This window comes from Python bivittatus, unplaced genomic scaffold (assembly GCF_059951505.1).
Source record: "Python bivittatus isolate LINGU-HERP-01145 unplaced genomic scaffold, Pbiv_v1 ctg000850_np1212, whole genome shotgun sequence".
NCBI lineage: Eukaryota > Metazoa > Chordata > Lepidosauria > Squamata > Pythonidae > Python > Python bivittatus.
In genome coordinates this window covers 41576250-41600644 of record NW_028277112.1, presented here as the reverse complement: position 1 = coordinate 41600644, position 24395 = coordinate 41576250, and the positions used below count along the sequence as shown (strand labels likewise).

Here is a 24395-nt window from a genome sequence, read left to right as displayed (position 1 = left end):
TTTATACTTAATATAGAAACATAGATATCCTTACTTACTACATCCAGATGCACCTCTCAATTTGAGGTGCACTTATCAATTTCAAGGAGATCTAACTTTTCCAGTGGTTTCTTATCATACCAGCACATCCCAGAATTAAAGCAGCCTCGTAGCATCAAACAGGGATGAAAGAGTCAAGGTGGAGAATCCAGAAGAAAGGGCCATGGCAAGAAAACACTTGCCCTAAAAACATCAAGGGGAACGTGTTCCTAAAAATAAGCAATGTGGGAATTCACAGGCTTGAGCAGTAACATGATTAGTTTCTCTGTTTAAGACAAATTGCCCTTGCTAAGGAAAATTACAGGAGAACAAAATAGAAACATTGGGCTCAATATAACATGACGACAATGTCATGAGGGGACCTAATGATATTTTTTTATACTAAGTCTTCCTGTTCCAAAAATCCAGAAAAGCTCATTTAAGTTTGCAATTTTATGCTATTCTATGGAAACTTCATGTAATTTTTGCAGCTGATGATATGAATTCTAATCCACAAACATTTATGCTGGGGGGGGGGGTTGTTTGTTTGTTTTCAAGGGCCAGAAGTCTTGTATGATTTTTCACTTAAATATTTACTGTATTTAGTAATAATTACACTGTGTAAGTTAATCTAAAGGATTCTAGGACCCTTGCTGTGCTCGGTTAATTTAATTGACAAGTCTGTATTTCTATATTGTGATGTTTTTATCCTATTATTTTGTTGTATATGTCAACATAAACAACATACTTTGTTCCTGAGCGATTAAGAATCTTAGCTGGATTCATAAAGGCCAACTTACAAGTCTGCTTTTCTATATATATTAAGCAGAAAACAAAGGCCAAGATAACTTCTTTTGTAATTTTTTTTCTCTTTCAATTATACATTCCAGTATCCAAGGTAGGAATTCAGGAAACTGAAAGGAATTTGCTTTAAGGGAAATTGGATAGCAGAGTTATTTAAGAGGAACATATTCCTTTTCTAAAGAAGTATTGAAGGGAATATGTTCCTTTTCTCAAGCATCCTTTTTTTATTTTTAAGAACCTCTGATGTGTGCCAAAGTAAAGGTGGAAGAATCTAAAACAAACTTTTATGTTTATTTTCACAATCACTCAAAGCCTGAAGCACTTTAAAGACACCCGATGTAGGGTCCTCTGAATCCTATAATTTATCTTCACCTCAATGTTCTTAATACCTGAAACTGAAAAAGAACCTGGAAAAAAAAGCCTTTAAATATTTGGCTACAGCTTCCAGGAAATGTGTAAAAATGTTTTTCAGAAGTTTCTTTTTTCAAGGAGTGATTTTCATATAAAACATTCCCCTTTAGCACCATTTTTATCACATTTAAGGCTACAGTTAGGCCTGTTACTTTTGATGTGGCTCATGTGACTGATTGATTGATTGACTGATTGATTATGTGCCATCAAGTCTGTGTCAACCACATAGATAGATTTTTCTCCAGGAGGATCTGTCTTCAGTTTAGTCTTCCAAGACTTCCAGCAGTATGGCTTATGTACAAAAGCTAAATCTGCACAGCACACTGAACCACCAAGTAGATGACCAGTCTGTTGTGTAAATCCAGCCTATGTGGTTTCTGTATGTTTCAGTGTGTTGTGTAATCCTAGTGTGAGTAAACCTTACCCAAAGCAGTTTGCTTATTTATAAACATGTTTCTTCCAAAGGTCATCTATGTACTCCCTTAAATGGGCTCTGTGCCTGCACAAAGCATTATTTTGGATTGTTTCAGCTGACTTTTAGACAAGAAAAAGGCCCCTGCCCATTATGTATGCTGAAGGAGATGCCTCCTACCAGCTCCTCAGATCCTTTCTGCTTCAAACAATGATACTATTTCCATAACTGTTTTCTGAAGAATGTCTAAAGTTTATTTCAATTGTTTCACAATCTCTTTTATTTTCATTTCATATTTATTTTGTTCCCTCTCCAGAGTTGCTACCTGTTGCATCAGTATGTGAAGTGACAGCAAATAACTTCCTTCTAAGTGTTTGAACTGTGCCTGATACATTGGAGAGAAGAGCCCACTGTTAACTGGTGATTGCCTGGGCAGATATTTTAAAAGAAGCTTGCACAAATGGATCTTTTCATCTGGGACCACAAAGACGACCTATGGGCATATATGTTAACAACGCCAAAATAAGGACCCTGAGACAGAGTACCACGGGTACTAGTCTAGCTAAGTACTTTATGAAATAATCTCAGGAGTATCTTATGTGCAAACAAACTTGATGTAACACTTAGATAAGGTTCACACATCACACTATGCTGTGAGTTAAGTATATGGGGTGAATAAGCCACATTTGGCTTGATTCTCATGTAATACACATCCACTTGATCCTTGGTCCTTGGTTCAAATATCAAGGATATTTCTTTGGAATGAACCAAGGATCAAGTGGATGTGGTTTCTTCTCATTCATCCCTTTGCTATAGCCACAGCAGCTCTTTTCAAGACCTCTAAGCTCTTGTAAATATAATAGTTGCATGGTTTCATTTTTGTATTGGGTGTCCTGCTTGTTTATAACGAGTAATAATAATTCTTACAACCACAATAGGGACTGGAAAATTCATTCCTAAGCAGTGCAGTTGTGAGGCATCACATGACCACACCTGATTTTACAACATTTTTTGCGGTGGTCATTAAGTGAATCATGTGGTTCCTCATTGATTTTGCTTGTCAGAAGCTGGCTGGGAAGGTTGCAAATGGCGACCACATGACCCCGGGACACTGCAACTGTCGTAAATACATGCCGGTTGCCAAGTGCCTGAATTTTGATCACATGACCGCAGAGACATTGAGATAGTCGTAAGTGCAAGGACCAGTCATAAGTCACTTTTTTCAGCGCTGTCATAGCTTTGAACGGTTGCTAAACAAATGATTGTAAGTCAAGGATTACCTGTAATATAGAAACATACACAACCTCACTTTTTACGTTTTATTACAAGGCTCTATTTTTCACCTGTAGATTATCAGACTGAACCAATTATTATACTGAAAGTACTGTAATATTCACTCTATCGTTTCTGCAAATTCCCAAAGATAATTCTGGCAGATAGCGACAAGGACCTTTTCATGTTTATTTCAGAAGATTATATATTTATATGGTATATCAGCCTTGTTTATTGGACTTCAGTTCTCATAACTGCCAGGCAGCATAATCTTGGAAATTATGGAAGTTAGAACCACAGAAAGAAGAGTGCTTTATATTCTGATTTTGTCTGCTGGTTCTTCAGTCTTTTTTCTTTGTAGCCAGTTCCTCTGTCCAGTATCTCTCAACAAGCTAGTTTTCAATGACTGGGACAAAGATTGTGTGACATCATAAATCACTATTTATAAATTACAATGGCTTGATTCACACAACACCAAGCCAAAGCTATACCAGCCTACACCATACAAGCCAATTCTACGAGAGCCAATGTAGTGTCACAGTTAAGGAGTGGGGAGATGCAGGTTTTAGTCCCCCCTTCAGCCATGGAAGCTCATTGGGTGATTTGGGGCCAATCACTCTCTCTCAGCCAAGCCTACTTCACAAGGATGCTGTTGTGCAGAAAAATAGGAGGACAGAGCACTACAAATGCTACCTTGAGCTTCTGTACCAAAGATGAGATATAAATAAAATAAATAAAGAACACTAATCACATAATCTTGTTTAATGCACCATGTGAAGCCATTTGCCTGATTTAGTATTTCTTATAGTTTTCCCAAAACTCTTTTGAAGGGGGCGTATAAAATGCTGTAAGCAAAACAGAATTTACAGTTTAGTGCTATCAGCTTCCAAATTATCACACAACAATCTTCTTGATCATTCTTGAATTTTAATGAATGTGTCATCCATAGTTTGCCAGTAGGCTTTCAATTCTGTAGATCTGTCCACATTTGAACTATTTCCTTATTTGCATTCTCAAAACCTCTTATTTCTTCATCTCATGCATGAGGACACAGTGAGGGCTAAAACCTCATTTGCAATCAAGCATGATTTAAAACTTTGTTTCACCCTTCTCAAGTTTTTCTCAGACCAATCACTTTATTTTTGTTTACTGTTTTCTATAGAAATTGTGCCATTATAAGGTATAGCTTTCAACAAGAGTTCTTTCTTTATTCAGTCTTTGTTCAGTACAAATCTAATCATGACTACTCTGTTTTGTAAGCTTGGAATAAAGAGTTTGGTATAAAAAGCAACCCCCTTTACTCTTTTCTGTATTATTTTTGAACTTATTTTTTTCTCATTTTCTAAAATGGCAGTTGCTTAATTTTAAAATTTGTTCATAAACTGATTTGAGATTAATATAAACAGAACATGACCATTAGCATTTTAAAATTCTTATTACAAGTTTGACTATTACAAATCTTGGTGAATTGATCTTGGCAGATAAAAAGTTACAACTGCAAATTTAGCCCCAAATCTTCCTATCAATCTCTCACCTTCTCATTAAGAGCTTTTATTGATGTTTGCTCAGATATAAATAACTGCCTCTGATTATTAGTAATTCTGATAAAGCAAGTATATCCATGTGCCCAATGTAAAGAAGTCAAGGATTGACTAGATGGGGTGGAGAATTTGGATGGTGGTTGTGCTCCCAACACGCCTGCCTCAGAATCCTCACTACTGTATATTTACTTTTCTAAATTGTTAATGTAATAGCAGAGGATCCTGAAATGTGGAACGTATTTTAAAATTATACAGCTCCTGAGACCACCATATTCAGAATGTATGCTGATCCAGCTCTCTGTTTTCTGCTGATGTTCCCCTGAACTGCTTCCTTATATGTACATTTTGAGGCAGGGAAGACTAAAAATGCAAGCTATCTACTCAAATGGTTTGCTTCCATTATTGTGAGTTTAGCTTACATTCCTCTGGCTGAGTCTGTAGGGTGGGGTAGAAAGGAAAAGTGAAGCTTTAAGCAAAGAGCAGGACTTTGAAAAGCTCTGAAAAGAGTCAGATGAAATTCAAGGCCAGACTAGACCACTTTAACTAAAAGCAGTTGTCTGGAGCTGAGAGATTATGTACCTCTATTTTACGCAAGACACTAAACCATGCGTCCTTAAACATTACCAAATTATGGGCCCCCGCAAATGATAAATGAATTTGTGTGCTCCTTCCCCATAAATAAAATAAATTCTTTGTGTTGGGCAAGTAATATACAACTTACTAAAAGAGGTGTAACTTTCATCGTATTTTCTTAACTTAGGTTTACATTTATCAGCACTACTGGTAGATTAATCATCTTAAGGTTTTCACTCACCTCCCATTCTAGAAGTGTATTGTAAAAGAATGGATAAATATACTCAACCTCACTATCATGTACATTTTTCTAGATTTTTTAAATCCACCTTTATTATTTTTATAAATAACTCAAGGCAGCAAACATACTTAATGCTCCTTCCTCCTTCTATTTTCCCCACAACCACCACCCTGTGAGGTGAGTTGGGCTGAGAGAACGTGACTGGCCCAAAGTCACCCAAACAGGTCATGGTACTCCATGTCACCCTGGAACTTGCAATTCTGCTTCATCACGATGCTGCTGGTTCTAGACAGCACTTAGCCATTGGTGTCACTGAGCTTGATAACCCAGGGGATATGGTTTTTAATATACAGTCATACAATTTTATAGTTTTACTGGATGGATGGATGGATGGATGGATGGATGGATGGATGGATGGATGGATAATAGACAGATATACAGATGATATAGAGTTTTGACAGATGGCTAGACCTACAGGTCTAGTCATCACTCAAAACGTCTTCCAGGTTTTGCTCTCCACTTTGTGCACATCCACTGCAGGCTTGCCCAGGCAAAGTAGGACTGAGTATTTGGCAGTACTCCCATTGTGTCTATGCAAGCCTGATCAGCTAAAAAACTCCCCCAGAGGGTTGTTGCCCAGAGTTTGAGAATCCCTGCACAAAGCTATAACTTGGTTTGTCTAGTTTTAGCTTAGCTGAGAAGGGTAGTCTGGGAGCTGAGAGATGATATAAGTCCATCACATGCAACATACTCTGTTTTTAGCTTAGCTCGTTATGTGTCCCCAACTACAGTGATTGTTAAATGCCTTCTGGCTTACCCTTGGTGATTTAATTCTTTTCCCACTGGGAAATCTCTTGGATTTCAAAGAGATTGAATCAAAGATCCAATGTTGCAAATGTTCACTCCAGTGGCATTTTGCATTTGGCTCGCTTATTTTTTATTTATTTATTTATTTATTTATTTATTTATTTATTTATTTATTTATGTTGTTAGATTCAAGTGCCACTTGATTCCAAAATGAGTCTGGGTGGCTCATAGTATCAAACAGAAACAGAGAGTATCTCATTCCAGAAGGTAGATTCTTGGGCCAGGAGGGGTCCTTCTGAATTTGAACCAAAACAGCTTCCTTCCCTCAATCTGACTCTTCTTCAGAGTCCTCCCTTTCATCCCCCAAATTTGAAATGGCTTGTCCCCATCTCACGTCCATTCCTATTCTATCCAACAGTCCTCAAGAGAAAAAAAAAATGTCAAAAACACTAGATTCCAGAAGTATGACCCATAAAAAGCCCCACATAGTTAAGTGGTAAATAACTGTACCTTCCCACTAAATATCAGGCTTAATTGCAAACCCTGAAGGCCAGAAGAACACGGTATGTGAGGTCTACATCCTTGCTAAAGGAGTTTTCACTCTATAGCCTTGCTAAAAGCGTTTTTTCCTTTTGAAAACAGGAGGACTGGAAGGACACAGCATGTCAGCTATTTCAAATTAGTAAGAACACCTAAAACTCTGGGGGGAGATTTATGGGCCAAGTATGTAATTTGTCACCTAGGAGAGACCTAATTCATCTCTTCCTAGCTACTACTTCCTTCTTGCTCCTTTCCTATTTTTTATCTTACCCCGGCTTTTGTCACCTGTTATTTGCACCTTCCCCAGATGTTTTCTATTGGGTAACTAGCACTGGTGTTAGGGTTGCAGACAAGGTGGCAAGAGCATCACAACTCAACTGTAACTTTTGTTAACTGAACACAAATCATTTTTGAAACAAATAAGTGGTTCTTGCCCATACCTAATGACACCTGCTGGTTACGCTAAGTTTTACTGTACAAAAAGTTTACCAACATAAAAATAAATCAGTTATGTTGAGCCAAGGGGAAAATAGAATCTGCAACTAGAAGATGCCTTTTTTATACATAAATAAAGTCTCTTTCTAGTCAAGTTAGACACCTAGTAACATCCAGGACATATCCACATGGTTTTCTTGGCAACAATAAAAAAAAAGTGTTCTTCTGTTACCTTCTTGCTGGTCCCCCCCCCCCCCCAATTTATCAACATAGCATACAGCCCTGGTGGGCCCTGGAAATCTCCCATCCATGTCCTAAATTATCTGACCCTGATTATTTTCTGAACTCCAACAAGGTCATCCAGCTGATCCTGTTTGTAGACAATATTTTTATTAGGTCAAAAGTTAAATAAAAGGGCCTGTAAGCTCTAAAGTCTTGATTAGTGCCAATAAAGGCATCATCCAGCAATTACTCATATTTTTTATCAACTTAAGAACTTACAGCCTGGTTCACGTTTGTCAGAGGTTATGTGCAGAATCTGTCCCACTGACTAGTCACCCTGTATGTCTATTTTAATACAACGCAGGCTAGTTAAAACAGGTAAGTGGCTGACTTTGACTTCCTTTTGTCTCTGGCTTGAGATTTTCCACAGCTATTTATAAAAAACAAATATTCTACAAAAGCTGAACACAGGAGTGAACAAATGGAATGTGTTAAGTCCCTTTCCCCTATTCAGTGTTGATTTTGTATTCTTGAAGATATTCCAAAATACTTCAAGGGAGAGTGCTAAAAAAAGGCACATTGCTGATACATGCCAAGACTCTGTTAAATTATTAGTTTTCAGGAAATTATCTCACTGTTTGCTTTACCCGAGTGACAATACAACATTATTAATGAGAATACCACTTTAAAGAAGCTTCTGTGGGCCTTTAATGTCATATTTAGTATAGCAGAAAATAAGGTTACTTGTTCTTTTAATACAATTCAGCTACTTTAATTTCAGGCTGAAGAGAGCAATTTGTAACAGAAGAATTAGCTAGCTGAACACTGATGGCCAATCAACAATTCTGAGATATAATGTACAGTAGAGAGAAATGGCTGTGTATTGGCTACATATAATCCTGAGTAATGAAGGATTCATTGTTCATTGTCCTAAGGTACTGTTCAGATGCAGAGTTGTTCCACACTCAGCCTTAGTTGATCTGGAAAAAATGTAATCTTTCTCTCAAATTCCATTTTAGGAAGACGGAAAAAAGAATACTATATGAGCCCGGGCGGGGTGTAGTTATTACTTAAAAGATCCCCACAAGCATAAAACTTGGACCACTCCACAATTGATGTCTTCTGAGGAATAACAAAGAAGATATATGTAGATTCATATTCTTGATAGCAGACTCTGTGAAAAAGTCCCATGAAATATTAAATGTACAGTACAGTGGGTCCTCCATTTTTATCAAACCCTATTTCCTCAGGTTTATTAAACTTGCTTTTTCATCCTTTGTGATAAAACTTCCGCTTCTATGACAAGTTCTTAACAGGCCCATTGCAATGCTTCCCATAAAGCAATTAAGATTGTTTATTTCACAGAACAAACTGGAATTGTACATATTCATAATTTACCTGTTGAACTCAATCAGATTTTACTTTAGCTGAATCTTGTTTATTAAATCTTGTTACTGCTGATATTTATATTGCCTAGAGAATCTGTCTGTATAATCTGAATACCATCCATGATTAAGCTAAATGGTTTTTAGATTAATTCTGGTCATTTTCATAGAACTGCTATGATCAAAGATCCACAAAGCAGTCTTCACAGATATTCAAACATACGAAGTGGGGACACAGCTTAGACTAGGCAACATCATTAACTGTCCTTTAAATCTTTGGAGAAAATGCAAGAATATTTTCTCTGGAGGTACAAATACTCGACTAAAACTTTTCGGCAATCTGTTCACTTGCAGCCAATGGCCATTATACTCCTGTATAACAACTTGGTTGGTAATGATATTGACAAAATGTGGTCATCAGGAATTGTGAGAAGAACTTCCTACATGGTACACCAGAGAATATCTTCCTTCATCTGATCCTGTTACAGAAGGATTGCTTGTTTTCAGAAGACTGTTCTTCTTAAGAGTTCTGCGTGGGCAGTTGTTCATACTTCCTACCACTAGAATTATGGAAAGAGTCTCTGAAATAAATAAATAAATAAATAAATAATTTTAAAAAATGAAAATGGAATGTGTGGAGAGAAAGAGAGAGAGAGATTTTTAAAAGGTAATCAAGTAACACATTCAGATTTTGTCCTCTTGCAATTGCATATAAAGTCTCTTCCTCCTTGGAGTGTCCGAAGATAAACTGAGAAAAAATATGTTATTCCCTTGAAGCAGGATTAATATATTTTTAAGAACGACTTATTATTTGATATACAGTGGTACCTCGGGATACGAACGCCTCTACTAACGAACATTTCGGGTTACGACCAGCTTCGGCAGGAAAATTTTACCTCGGGTTATGAACTTGCCTCTACTTACGAACCGGATCCGCGGCCATTTTCCCTGCTGTCACGCAGTCGCGGCTTCCTGTGGCCGAGGTCGCGGTAGCAAGGAGATGTTCGGTGAGGCTCGTGGTGTGTTTTGCGGTGTTTTGTGAAGGTTTTTGGTGTGCATGTTAGCATGGCTCCAAAGAAAATGCAGAGCAGGCTTGGCGGGAGTCAGGCTCTGAAGAGGAAATTGCCTCGGGTTGCGACCAAATTCGGGCGGAGGGTGGAACGGATTAACCGGATTTACATTGAACCCTATGGGGAAATTTGCCTCGGGTTGCGACCAAATTCGGAGGGCGGAACGGATTAACCAGATTTACATTGAACCCTATGGGAAACTTTACCTCGACTTGAGACCAACTCGAGTTGCAACCAGAGTCACGGAACGGATTAAGTTCGTATCCCGAGGTACCACTGTACTTCTTGTATACACACATTATTATATGACTGAGAATATAATTATATATTACTGTATCATATATATATACAGCACCCTCTTATATATGAACAACTGGAAGAAATGTAAGACATGTGATCTATCAAATATTGAACACTATTAACCTACTATTTAAATCTAGAGGACACATAGGAAATTTGTATCCATAGAAACATCTACACAGAGACATAACCCAGGCACAAAATTAATTTCTGGAAAATATTGAACATGGGAGAAAATTTCATCAGTAGGTTTTGGCTTTTTGCATTTCTTTATCTAGTCTAATTCTTTAAAAGCACAACTGCTCCTTTTCAATTTAGAAATAGTCGAATTATGTCTGCTGTATGACAAGGATATGTTTTGGTATGGATAGACGCAGGATATATTCTTGGGGTAGCAATTATAAGTTATATCAGGAATAGGTTAATGTTCCTAATGCCACAGACTCCTTTCTGTATTATAGAGTTTGTTAGTTTATTGTGAAAATCCAGTTTTATTAAGACTCTCCTATATAACCATTCTGTTGACTTGATCTGGACTGGATGCTCCTCACTATGTCACGTAACACATCTTTGATGTAGCTAGTGTCTAAAATACAATATTATTTTTATACCTTGAAATACTGTTAAATTTGACAATAGGTTTATATAGCTCAGGGATTTTCCTCCTAATCATTGGTCTGAGGTTGTTCTCCAATTTCTCATAGTTCTTCTTCAGTTCCTTATGATATTCTTTTTGCTCAGCAGTAATCAGGTGCCGGTTTTTTTCCACTGCTTCTCCACACCTGTTGCCCAAATTATGAAAAAAAAAAAAAGTCACTTGGTGATTGGTTCCACTTAACTACATTAAGCCGTGTGTAGTAATATTAAATCCTTGACCAGGATAAATCTTTTAATGACATCATTCTGGAGAAGTAGGATGGGGAAGGATGAATATTAAGGCACTTCTTATGTTACAATCAGGGACAACCTGATTATTACCTATCCTTCTGTAAATATGGAAATATATTTTATCACTGATTATTCTACCTCAGTGGAGATCCTACAACTTTTTACTTGTTAGATTTATGCCCCCCCCCTTTCTATAGGAGCATAAGGCAACCATTATGAGGTTATTTCTTCATTTTATCTCCATAACATAAGCCTAAGAGGTACATTGGACTGAGTGACTGGTCCTCATTATGAAGCCACCTCACATCCAGATCTGCTAGTGCAGACACATTCAGAGTAATTACAATGTTAACTGATATCTGCGTCCTCTTTACTTACCTCATTATGAACTCTTTGAAGCATAATCTCAGCTTGTTGTGATGTCGGTAAAGTTTAGGATCATCTGGAATCTCAGCCAGAAACACTTGAGCTACCTCTAGTGGTCCCTTATTAGAATAACATTTTACAGTATTAGGTAACTACATTTTGTTAACTATAGAAAAATTAGAATATAATACCCAGTAGATGGCAAAGAACAAAAGGGCCTTTTGGTTGGGCAATGAACCTTCAGGGAATCCCAGATACAACAGGATGGGGCAGAATTAAAAAAAATCAACATCAGGAATCTAGTTAATGGTAGCAACATTTTGGAACTGACAACTTAGAAATCACAAAGATCAGAAAGTGAATGCTAATGGATTATACTGCTGGTAAAGCCTCAGGAGTCATTGAATGATGTGAGCAACAAGGAAAAACTTAGCTGATTTACAGTGGGAGTATGTGTACACATATTTATGCCATTTTTGTTGTTGCTGTTGTCCTCCCAGTTTGCCAGAATGGCTGAACAGAGAAATAGTACTCTAAGAAGCAAAAGTATTTTGTTATTTATCCTTATGTACCTGGTTAACAGTGGCTCCCACAGAACCTTGAAGGACCATCTGGAGCATTTTGGCATCTGGAGGCACCTGGTTGGTGGCAACCGCTAGCTCAAGGGTTTTCTTTTGCATGTCTTCAATAGCTACTTCAATTGGCATCAACACATACTGAAACCAAAGATGGATAAAGATAGCCCATTCATAAAGAAAATGCAAACATTAATAAAATAAAACAAAAGACCAGAAAGACAGATATAGGGCCCCAGTGTGGGGAGGCCCATATCACACATGTGGACTAGAGTAGTTTTTTTCCAAGAATTTTAGAGATTTACTTTGTTTTTGTTTTACCTCTAATACCTTTTTAAGGGCTTGCACTATCATATCTGGTCTGCAAAACATAAGGTTACTTAGTAGAAGGCAACAGTGACCTAGCATTTTCTGTATCTCTCTGCTGCCATTTAGTGATCCTCAGTGTTTTTGCAGCCTAGGTATTGTAGCCCTCTCCACTCTAGTTCTTATAGTTTTTCCTGGCCCTAAAATGACTGAAAATTGTATCTTCAGCAGTTGCGATCAGAGGTAACTCCAGAAGTGGGAAAAGGTGATTCGAAGGCCTGATGCAGCCCTAAGGCTACAGGTTTCCTGCTCTTTCTTAAGAAGCATGCATTACCTCCTCCTTTTGAATGACATTGATTCTAGTTTTGATGTAGGGAAAAGCATGCATTGTGGTCAAAATGGTCTTCCTCTTATACTGCTCACTCAGCTCGCCTCTTGGACGCCCATCCTGAGTAAAAGGGGTGGTATACATAAATCGTCGAAGATCGAAGTTTTTCTCAAAGTGGGTTACTCTGTCTTTCATCTCATAGTCATCGAAGTATGGTTCCACAAAAGTAATTTGTATATAGGCCTGAGGATAAGGGAAAATGAGTACATCTTGTATGCAAATATATGTTAATTATTATTAATTTTGGGGGGAGCGTGCCTTTGAGTCAGTGTTTCCTGGAGACTGCCTGGACTAGTTCCTACTGATTGCTTGGCAAGGTTTTTCAGAAGTAATTTGCCATTGCCTGCTTCCTAGGGCTGAGAGAGAGTGACTGGGCCAAGATCAGCCAGCTGGCTTTGTGCCTAAGGTGGGACTAGAACTCACAGTCTCCTGGTTTCTAGCCTGATACCTTAACCACTACACTAATCTGGCCCTCATATGTTAATTATTACCAAGCTTAAACTAAAACTAGGAACTGAGAGTCACATTCTATCACTCAGATGAAAAACAGAAGATATTTGTTTGTACATGCCCCGGATCCTACTCTTATTTAGTTGACACTCATTAGCAATCCAGCACCAAGTGTGCAAGACTGGATCTTCCAAGACCACATTGACATACTACCAGACTGAACTTTGGGCTCTCTCCCTCCAACCTCACTATCATACTAGTATGGCTAACCATATTATCCTGGGAGTGTTCACCATGGGCATCTGAGGCTGGATCCCTGCAAGACTGTGCTGGTGGCTTGTCAGATTGTGCTCCCTTTTCATCTGGACAAGACTTTTGTCTTAATTTTAGGTTCAGACTTTAGGGGTTTTTAACTGTAAAATGAAAAATTTCTAACTGTAGACCTCATGGAACTAATGTTACCATACCTTTCTCGGATCTAACTTGTTCTTTTCCACAGGAGTAGAGTCTTTGATCACAACAATGCGATCTTCTCCAAAGCATTGACCATAAAAAGCCTGAGAAGGAAACAAAATCATGAGAGGACACAAACACACACATTGTGAGATAAATCTATGAAAAAAGTCAAGTCATAGGATGAAGACATTTCTACAAGTGCATGTTAGTTTACATGAAGTTAAGGCCATGTAAAATACTGTGGAGTCACAGCCCAATTCTATGGTTCATTCAAAAATCAGTTCCACTGAATTTCATAGGACTTATTCTCAAGCAATTAACATAGCATCATTCATTGCCATGGGTTGAGGTATCATCAGTATGCTTATGATACCTAATTATACATCTCTGCCCCTGGTGAACTAAGCAAGGCTGTTGATGTCCCAGTGCCTGGAGGCTGTGGGGGTTTGGATGGGGAACAACAGGCTTCAACTGAACCTGGCAAGTCTGAGTGACTTTGGATCTCAGGGCCTTCTGAATCTGGGATTTTACCATCTTTGATGCTGGATGGGGTGGCACTGCCCCAAATAAACCCGGTGTACAATCTGAGGTCCTTCTGGACTCACGACTCCCTGCTTGAGGAGCAGGTGGCAGTCGTAGCTAGAAGGGCCTTTCTGCAAGTTTGTGTTGCGTGCCAGTTGCACTTGTTCTTGGATCATGAGGCTCTGTTCATAGTTACTCATGCCCTGGTCACCCCCTGAATAGACTACTATAACGCACTCTACATGGGGCTGCCCTTGAAGAATATGCAGAAGCTTCAGCTGGTGCAAAATGTAGTGGCACGGGCAGTTATGTGTGCCCCTAGGAGGTCACAGGTTACACCTCTGCTCCATAAGCTGCACTGGTTACCAATTTGTTTCTGTGTGCAATTCAAGGTGCTAAAGCCCTATATGGCATGGGGCCAGGTTATTGAGGGACTGCCTCTCCCTGTTCCATCAGATCTGGCAGGAGAGGCGTGTCGTGGGTCCCATCTGCTAGGGAGTTCCATCTGATGGGACCTAGGAGACAAGCCTTTTCTGGCGTGTCACCCACCCTTTGGAACTTCATCCCCCCTGAGGTGAGATTGGCCCCAACCCTTATGGCCGTCTGGAAAGCTCTCAAAATGTGATTTTTTTTCCATCAGGCCTGGGGATCCCTTGGCAGCAGGGAGCTTGCATGTAGACTGCACCACATATAACATTCTGATTTTAACCCTTTCATGATTTTGTTCTTATTCATGTTTAATTATTATTACTGTAATTGTTTATTTTTGTCTTGCTGTGTAATATATGGTATATAGAGGAACCATTCTAGTTTTAATGTGGTTGAACTTCTGTGGCAAAAATATATTGTTAATTTTGCCATTGCTGCATACTGTCCAAGTACAAGTTTCCAGTCCAATGGGCCTTTCTAACAAGTTGAATTCCACTCATCTCTGACATTCACTAATTATAAGTTCCTAACCTTCATTCCAAATCCTGAAGCATTGAACAAAATCCACAAGGTTTCTCTTGGTTTTGTTGTGGTAGAAATTGTTCCTTTATAATCACTCATGGGACAAAGGAGTGAAGACTAACTGATCTGATATAGGAAGTTAATGTATCCAACTTCTCCTGAAAGGCTCACTAATTTTAGAGGGAAGGCTCAAAACTTGAAGGCTCTTTATATTTAGAAATTCCCACTGTATCCTCTCTTTTTCTTTGACACCACCACTGTTTTCATTGCATCCTGAGCTTTTCTACTGCTATAGAAAGCAGTGCCACAACTGTCATATAAATAAGGGGAGGCAACTACAGAGCAATGGAAATCATAAGAGTAAATGCTTCCCAATTTGTAAAGATCTTTTGATGCTTCAGTTAAGCTACTAGTTCAAGACAATATTCAGTGAAGTGAAATGACTTTCTAAAACCAGAATTCTCCAGATGTATAGGGACCATAAATCCCAGAAGGCACTGTGGGGGTTGCTGTTCTGTTAAAATTGGGGGCATCGGGTTGGGTAAGACTAGCTTAGGAGACTGAAAACATAATTATTCCTTTATCATTTCTATTCAGTTTATAAAACTATATCTTTTTGAATATCCTTTTGCCATATTTTCTTAATACAGGTTGTAATTACTTACCTCCAAACGGTGAGCTATCTCAGGAAGTTTGGTTATGGCAGGCTCTTTATAAACAAATTCCTGTTCATCTAGATCTCCAAATATGGCTCCATAGAAACCGACACGGAAGTAAGTCCCAAACATTCTCTTTTGACCCTGATTGATTAATAAGAAATCACTGAAATAAACCTGTCTTTTTGCAGCAGTAAAAATGACTTTTGTGATTATTTTACATATCTATAGTTATTTTTCTAAAGAACAGCTGAATTTTACTTTTAAGATGTATCTCAGAAGAACTGGCTAGATTTAAAAGAACCTAATGAGCTACCGAACAAGCCCGAAAGTAGCTATTTGTCCCAAAAACATTCCTAATCACACCAAAAATCCAGATAAAGACAAGCATTAGAAAAACATGTCTTTCAGTCATCTTTTATGAATGGAAGAACTTTATCTACCTTTTTACTAAAACTCTTTGAAATGAATGAGGGAGTTTTCACATAAATCCATGAGATAGGTATAATCCTATCCCATGTATAAAACTATAAGGCCTTCATTATGATCAAGGAAAATAACTCTATGTGGTAGTAAAGCTATGTACTGTATGATATTAAACTGTTAATGAGAATTCCATCCTTATGCCATTATTTTCTAAAATGATAAATAAATAAAATGCCTTTGGGTGGCATTTTACACTATAGACTTCTTTGTTAAACCTGGACTTAGCAGACCATTTGAAGGGAAAGTGTTTCTGTTAAATTCAAATGTCTGTTAAATCCAAATGTATGTTAAATGAAAATATGTCATTTGCACCAATTTGTCTAATTATGTGATTTTGCAAATGACATTAATTATATTGGTTTGTCCAGACAAACTCGTAGATTTGCATTGGGGACTAAGTCCAAATGCAAACTTGATACGTTCCATCCAAAGACCAGTAGATGGAGGTCCATTACACTTAGGTTTCTCTTTATTTGAAATGCATGGAAAACTAAATACATAACCTGATACTTATTTATTTGAGCTTTCTGTGTGAAAAGCATTTCCTAGGATTCCACTGAAGGTGAATTTGGGAATTCTGCTCTCATTCACACCACCATCAAAGTAAGCTAGCTGTCTTATTTACCTGATAAAAAATGTGTCTATGTGTCTGTCTGTATCTCAATCAACTAAAGATTTGGAGCAATTTACATAAAGAATTATCTAGTTTGCAGAAATTCTGTATGCATGTTATGTGAATGTAAATATTTACAAAGCTCTTATAGCTTATAAAGCTTTTTAGCTACTTGGGAAAAAAACACTGGAGTTGAATTCTGTCCTAATACAGATAGCAGAGCAGACAGGATTTTTACTGAATAGCACATCCCCACCAAAGTAAAATTTAGAGTAGAGAAAAAAAGAGTTGTACTGCAAATATCTTTATGTATGATCGATATACAAACACTCTACCCCAACAGAAGTAGTTAAAAAGTACCTTATTTATTATGCTCTCAAATGCCTTTTGGAGTTTACTGTGAACAGAAGAAAGCTTCCTAAAATCTCGATGCGCTTCTAAAATGGGGATGACAATCTTGTAGACCTCATTTACAGTTTCATATAGTCCTCCCTTGTGTGAAGAAGAAACATTATTGTAAATGTTTTAATCATTCATCAGACAGATTACCAAGTTTAGAGTATCATGTCTTACTAAGATGTTTGATCTGTTGTATACTATTTTGTCCAATGATGCAACAGTGACAAGGTTCACGCACTCACAAACCTTGAGTTTGCACAACTTGCTAAACAAAACCAAGTAAGGTACACAATTGCTTAATGTGATATATAAACCAGACCACTGCTAATGTGTTAAGTCTTAATAAGGCTGTACTAAATTGCAGACAAAATTAATCTTTTTGATACTGGATTTGATCTAGTTAGGACCAAAATGATATGCCACAGGATATGAATGGTAACTATATTACTTCATTGCAAAGCAGTATTTAGATGAGATTGTCAACACAAGTGACTGAACAAAAGAAGAGAATCTGCTTAAATCTACAGAGCTTCATGTTCACTTCTTCAAGCACAGAAGCCAACCAAAGCATTTCCTTACACACATAAGTGCCCTCACGTATCCACCCACTTTACATTTTAACCCACTTAAGTTTTTTAACTGAGCAATGCAAATAGGCAGGACATGAATATTCTAAATTAAACAATGTCATCTATCAGGACTTAGGAAGTGTTTCTTCTCTGTTGCATTGCCCGCCCTCTAGAATAGCATCCCTATGGCTCCCACCCTACAGCTGTTCTACAAATTGCTGAAAAGCTGGCTTGGCTCCTAGGCCTAGGGTTAAGATGGCTGTCAAGCATCTGTTAGCTTTCATTCGATGTATAAGACTGTTTGCTCTAGACGTATATGTCTTTTACTTTAATTTTATTGATCCTATTTTTAGACATGTGAGCTGCCCAGAGTTGCTGGGAGCTGGGCAGCCTCTAAATCCAATTAAAAATATAAATAAATAAATAAGTCTACTTTGAAACAGTGTACTGCTACTCACAGTGCTAAAAAGCTCAGCAGCATTTTCCAGTAGTCCCACCAATCCATTCTCCGAGAAATATCTTCCTGAGCAAACTCCATCTTCATCTGGAGATAAAATATCATCTGAAACAGCAGATTCTTCTAGGACATTGGAGGAAATATTCTGAAAGGAAGAACAAGGAGGTGGATGGTAGACAATCTAGACATTATATTCTATTTGTAAGTCTTCCTTTATTTCTTCCACTTCTTGTTTTGTATTATTGAAAATCTGATAAAAGGGGAAAGAGAAATAGCTGCATGCTGCCTTTTGCCTAGAAACACCCAACATTTACAGAAAAATGTTCATTTTTGTTTTCCATCTGTCATAACTCAAGCAGTGATACTGTATATGTGGGTGCTCATTTTCAGCTTGTATAGAAAAAAAATACAGTCTGCCCACCAACAGTCTTATTTCCAGAAGAAATCATTGACTTTAAGCCAGACTTTATGAGTGTTAAGGGAGAAACTTTTGCAGTTAAATATCCTGTTTATAAGCACAGGAAGATCCTAGGTCTTTGAGCCCCACAGGGAATGTTTATAAATCATATTTATCTCTTAGATGAACTGCTTTGCAGAAGAGGAGCTACTGCCTGATTATTCCTGAACAAGCCTGCCTGCCTAAAGTAAATACTTTAACAAGCAATGCTGAATCCTTTTAAGGAATTTAAACACGAATATTTACCTATTACTCATCTTCCATAAAACATGTTATTGCTTCAGAGTTTGATTTGAAAGCATGTACAATCATGTTGAATAAAGGGAGCCAGTTTGGCGTAGTAGTTAAGGTGCTGGCCTAAAAAGCAGGTGACTGTAAGTTCTAGTCCCGCCTTAGGCATGAAAGCTGGCTGGGTGACTTTGGGCCAGTCACTTTCTCTCAACCCAACCCACCTCATAGGGTTGTTGTTGTTGTGGGGAAAACAGGAGGAGGAGGAAGGAGTATTAGGTATGTTCACCGCCTTGAATTACTTATGAAGTATTAAAGGGGGGATAATTTTTTTTAAAAAAATAAGACTAGCATGTGCCAGTTTTAAAGTATTCCAGGATGGCTTTCAAAACGGAAGAATGTGCTTCATTTCATAGAAGATACTGCAACACACTTGAAGGAAGACTGAACTTCAGGTAATGACAGGAAACAATGATCACAAGAGGGTTTAGGTTTGCTCAAATGCAAGATCTTGGAATGTGTGGGCCCTGGAGGTGCATATTCACACCTTCCATAGCTTCGGGTCCAAACAAGGGACTACATCTCTGCCCAGATCCCTATCCCTATAATAACTGATAATAACATAGGATGGTTATTATAAGGATAAATAGGGTAAAATAATCTTACAAATATCTGTGTAGTGTCCTCTCTTCACAAGTCCACTGCTTCTTTAGCTTGCTTTTTTTGACTTGGATTCTGCCTTGTTAAGGACTCACTCTAAGTTAGGAATCATTCTAAATTAGAGAATTCTTAAATTGATACCTTGTCTAGTTTTTTGGTGGGGGGAATGGCATCAAGTTACTAGATGTAACAATAAGCTTTTGGATTTCTAAACTAAGTGTACTGAATACCTAGATATCAGTGTACAGGGACTGCTGTGTATATGTGAAGGACTTAAATCTTATTAGCTTCCTACCTGCCTAGAAAGATTCATACAGTACCATTAGTGAAAACTAACTTCTGTTTCTCCCTGCTTTACTTCTGCAGTCTGCTTTGACTACCGGTTTCTATCCTGCCACCCTTGCTAAGCTTCAGTGAATGTGCTCAGTATCTGTGGGACCCATCTAGCTTAACCAAGACATCACAGGAAAAGACTTGCATGAAATGGAGTAATTTGCTCCTACCTGAAAAGTGACACTCCCAACTGGTAGATAGCCGTGGTCCTCTAACATACTCAGATATTCTGCAACAAGAGCAGCAGCGTGAATGAGACACATGGCAGCCTCTGTATAGCATTTCTTCTTGGTGTGCTTCTCAGCCATGTTCTGAAGCCAGGTAAGTCTTAAGTCAGGTGAAGTCTGATATCCTTTGGCAATTCTAAGAAAATAACACGATAAAGGGCATATTTGGTTTGGTTTCAGGTTGAATGAAGAAAGATGTCTTATTATTTTAACTTGAAGTATTAATGGCATCTGGCTTGAAAATGACATATAATCCCCCCCATATATATATAAATTTATCTTTATAAAGATAAATATTCATATTCCATAGAATTTTCCACAACTTAATCAACCTCTTTTACTACTAACAGGAAGGTAACACCAGAATCCCATCCTAAACATCTCCTTTCTTACATTTTGCACTAGGATTCTATGAGCTTTGATGCCATTATATAGATTTTTTAAAAGAATCATTTATTTATATGCTAAATTCCAAAGATAAATTTACTGAGCAGCTTTTACCATGCTGCTAAAAAAGTATAGACAACTGAGAATATACTTAGTTATTTGCTTTACATGGTGCTAATAACGTTATTTATTGGTATTCTAAACATACAGTACTTATCTGATTAATTTAGTAGTATTAACTGCATTTCCACAGAAGAACCATTTGGCAGCTCAGGGTCCAATCAAATCTTAATGGGCTAATGCAAAAAAATCAACAAATGTACTTCCCACAGGTCTTCTCAATGAATGCAGCCCAGTTCAGTCTATAAAGGGCCAGCTTTAGGTTAATATGTTAATTTTTTCATTAGCAAAATATTTAAATCTATTCATTCATCCATTCATTCATTCAAATTTCTTATAGCCATCCAACTCCAGTAGACTCTGGGTGGGGTGGAAAACCAAAAAAATCCATTAAAACAGTTATGTAATTGCATAACAATGTTTCATTTAATACTTATCCCTGGAATTCTCCATAGATTTGCCCAAGGCAACCTGGGACCAATAAAGATTAGAGATCTCTAAGAAAATACATATTCTCTAAATTTTAAATTTTCCACAGATTCTTTATCAGAAGCCATGCTACAGGTTTATGAGAAACTATGCTATAGAACTTTTGTCAAATATATATACCCATAATGGAACGTTAATCATATTATGTTCCATACTTAAGAATATAAGTACATAAACGTTTTTAATCTTCCAATGCCAAAACATTTCTGGGCAGTTACATAAAAAGAATTAAAAGCTTAATAAAATCCTAGATTAAAAACATAGTAATATGGAATGCTCTTATCCAAAGAAGATGTAAGAAACACTTCACAAAAATAGGTATTTCTTACAAGACATTAAAAGTCTCTAAATTAGAATCTAAATTGTAAAGGTTCTGATTTATTGATTTTAAAATGCTAGAGAAATGCTAGAGTTTTCAACCTGTACATAAGATCCATAAGCATCTCTGGGTCTTCTTGAAACTGTCGCATTTTCACTGTGTCTGATAATATGCAATTCAGATTACGCAATAATTCTTCCACCTAAACAAATTCAAACAAACAAATAGATTTTCAGGTTTCTTTCTACATATTTCAAAAGACAATCACTGATAAGGAAATGAAAAAACAACAACCCTACAATGAAGAATATTGAGAATGGGGTTTCCCACCCAGTTTTTCAACAAAACCCAACACACATGTGATCATATAATATGAATTCTAAAGGATTCCATTTCTTTCTTACGATATATGTTCCCCGAGGCACTGCAAAATGGGCACAATTAGCATAGTTTCAGTTCCAGGTCAGGGTAATCATATTTGAGTGAGAATATATCACCATAACTAATCAAGGAAGGAATGCATCCTCTGCCTGAGCACAAAGCTTTGGCATTCTTGCTTTTTCACAAGCTGGGAAGCAGATCAAGAATTTTTCCATTAGCGATAGTTTCCCATTTCCTCCAACCCAGTAAATTAGGACTGATAGATTGGGGGGGGGGGGGAGTCAGGGTATTACATGATAGCCTGTTCCTAAAACATAAAGGAATTTCCTAATATAGACAAAAATACGGAACTGTAGTTCAAGAAAGCTTTCCTGGTTTGTTTGCTGGCTCACATAAACCAATAAAAAAAAAGGTGACAGGGACAAAAGACACATTTATTAAATTGAGATACTACTGTTTTAATTCTCCAGTTCTTTTAAATGGGATTCATGTCGGGCTTCAATGCCATTATTTTTTGGAGCTTCATGCCAACCATTCCTTAACTAAATACAGCAGTCTTATATTCTCCTCTTTCATTTTTCTATTACCCATTTACTTCATTCTCCCTCTAGGGTAATTTGCAAAGCACAGGTTTTGTAGCAATTACTGCTTCTTCCTTGCTTTGAGCAACAACGAGGAGAAAGAGCAGAGCCAGAACACTCTAGGAACTGGCAATAGCCCTACAGTGTTTTCCATGGAGCTTTACTAAATGTTATTGGCAAGATTAGATACAGGTAGTCCCTGGGTTAAGAACGCCTGGTTTAAGGACAACCCATAGTTAAGAATGGAGCCTACTGTAGCAAAATTCGAGTTAAATACACAATGGTTTGAGTTAATTAGAGAATATTACTTATAATTATTATACAATAATACTGTTCCGGCTTATGTACAATTTGACTTAAGGACAGACCTTGGGAATGGAACTCATTCTTAAACTGGGGACTCCCTGTATAGTTCTGACTGCTCAAGTGCCTTTGGTGCTGTTCTTACCTATGAGCATGCAATACTGGCTTTGCCCACCAAATTACCTAAATATAGAAAGTGTAAATTAATGAAAAAGAATTAAAGGCCACAAAATGCCTTACTTGTACTGGGAACAAAGTCGGTTGCATGTCTAAATCTTCCTCTGCATATGCCAAAATGGTCCGTAATGACCTTCTGAGATATTCTTCATTGAATTCTGAAGTCTTACCAACCAGAGATGCCAGGGACATTGTCACTTGCATTTTCACTCTTGCAAAGTTCTTTTATAAAAGAGAAAAAGCGAACTGCTGGTTATACAAATCAGGTGTATAGATTTTTCATTAGTAGGAAGTTCCTGGTTTCTATGTGCATGAGATTTAAAATGTCCACAACTTTCTAGTTCCTGTATATAGAATGTCTTATAATTTCCTTTGGAGTGAATGGGACAGAATCCTTATCTCATTGAAAGCAAGCACAGAATCACACTTCGTGGAAGTTATGCTTTGTTTATTTTGCATAATGGCATTTCCCTAAGCTACTCTAAGTTCAAGATAAATTAATAATAATCAATTGAGATGCAATTACACATTTAAATATATGATCTTCTCAAATCCAGGTTATGCTGTTATTTGTTTTTATTTTTATTCCAGTTATAGATTTGAAATTAAATAACCCATGATGGCTTACATGGAGATTATTTTAAATATGACATCATTCTAAATTCTGAGATTCAGAGTTACAATGTTGGTACGTTTAGGGCAAAATCATTATTAAAAGTATGATCTTTATCATATTCAGTACCAATTTCCCCAAATCCCAAAAGGCTATGGACTATGGAAAGACCATTTCCAACTGAAAGTGAACCCCTTTACAAATAGCAAACATTTGGCATATGGACCATAAAAAAAGAACCAAAGAAGGAGAATCAGATCTAATTATTCTGTAAAAAATAAGGGAAGTAGAAACGCAATCTGTGATTCAGGCCATGAATAGAAGAAAGAGCATTATCTCCTCTCTTACACTGCTGGAGCTGAAGCTGTATCTCATCAAGAAGTAAAGCGTGGCACAAGCTTGAATACGAGTAGTATCAATACTGCTACTGCAGTGCTGCAGGACTTTCTGGCAGAGATCAGCACATTGCTCCACTTCTTCTTCAAATAGCAACTCTCCAAACTGCAGGAGAAAAGACTGTCAAACTTAAGAGCATTGGGCTCTTTGGTAAGACCAGCTAAGATCAGGTGATTTTAGAGGGAGCCTTTGCATCCCATTTACAATCCTCCACTTTTATGACTATAGTACCTGTGGTCACCAGAAAGAATTTACAATAATTCCAAAATAAAATACAAATCAAGACATTTTATCAGGAATACAGATTCCCATAATAGTTCTGATTCCTTTAAGTTATTTTAATTTGGAAAATGATTTACAAAGTGCATCTCATAAAGACTCATGGAGCTGTTTTATAAATAAATCTATTACAAGCTACCTTATATGACTTAGATGTAATTATATGAATTAGATGTAATTATTCTGTGAAAAATAAGGGAACTGGAAACACAAATTGTAATTCAGGCCATGAACAGAAGTAAGAGCATTATCTCCTCTCTTACACTGCTGGAGCTGAAGCTGTATCTCATCAAGAAGTAAAGCATGGTAATTATTGACAGTAAGATCTATAG

At 37.3% G+C, this 24395-nt stretch overlaps 1 protein-coding gene across 4 annotated transcripts in view; it reads right to left on the bottom strand.

Moving 5' to 3' along the window:
* Positions 1-7966: 7966 nt before the first annotated feature.
* The window catches only part of DOCK8 (dedicator of cytokinesis 8), a 97349-nt gene continuing 80920 nt past the window's right edge, over positions 7967-24395 (bottom strand). For all 4 annotated transcript variants that reach the window (XM_025163806.2, XM_088129907.1, XM_025163807.2 and 1 more), the window contains 13 exons: positions 23737-23889; positions 22839-22997; positions 21435-21535; positions 19962-20154; positions 18115-18258; positions 17049-17180; positions 15599-15733; positions 13472-13561; positions 12501-12737; positions 11858-12001; positions 11298-11404; positions 10643-10813; positions 7967-9242 (listed from right to left, as the gene is read on the bottom strand). In XM_025163806.2, coding sequence (XP_025019574.1) covers positions 9182-9242; positions 10643-10813; positions 11298-11404; positions 11858-12001; positions 12501-12737; positions 13472-13561; positions 15599-15733; positions 17049-17180; positions 18115-18258; positions 19962-20154; positions 21435-21535; positions 22839-22997; positions 23737-23889 — 1827 coding nt within the window. In that variant the 3' untranslated portion in view covers positions 7967-9181. The remainder of the gene's footprint in view (positions 9243-10642; positions 10814-11297; positions 11405-11857; positions 12002-12500; positions 12738-13471; positions 13562-15598; positions 15734-17048; positions 17181-18114; positions 18259-19961; positions 20155-21434; positions 21536-22838; positions 22998-23736; positions 23890-24395) is intronic.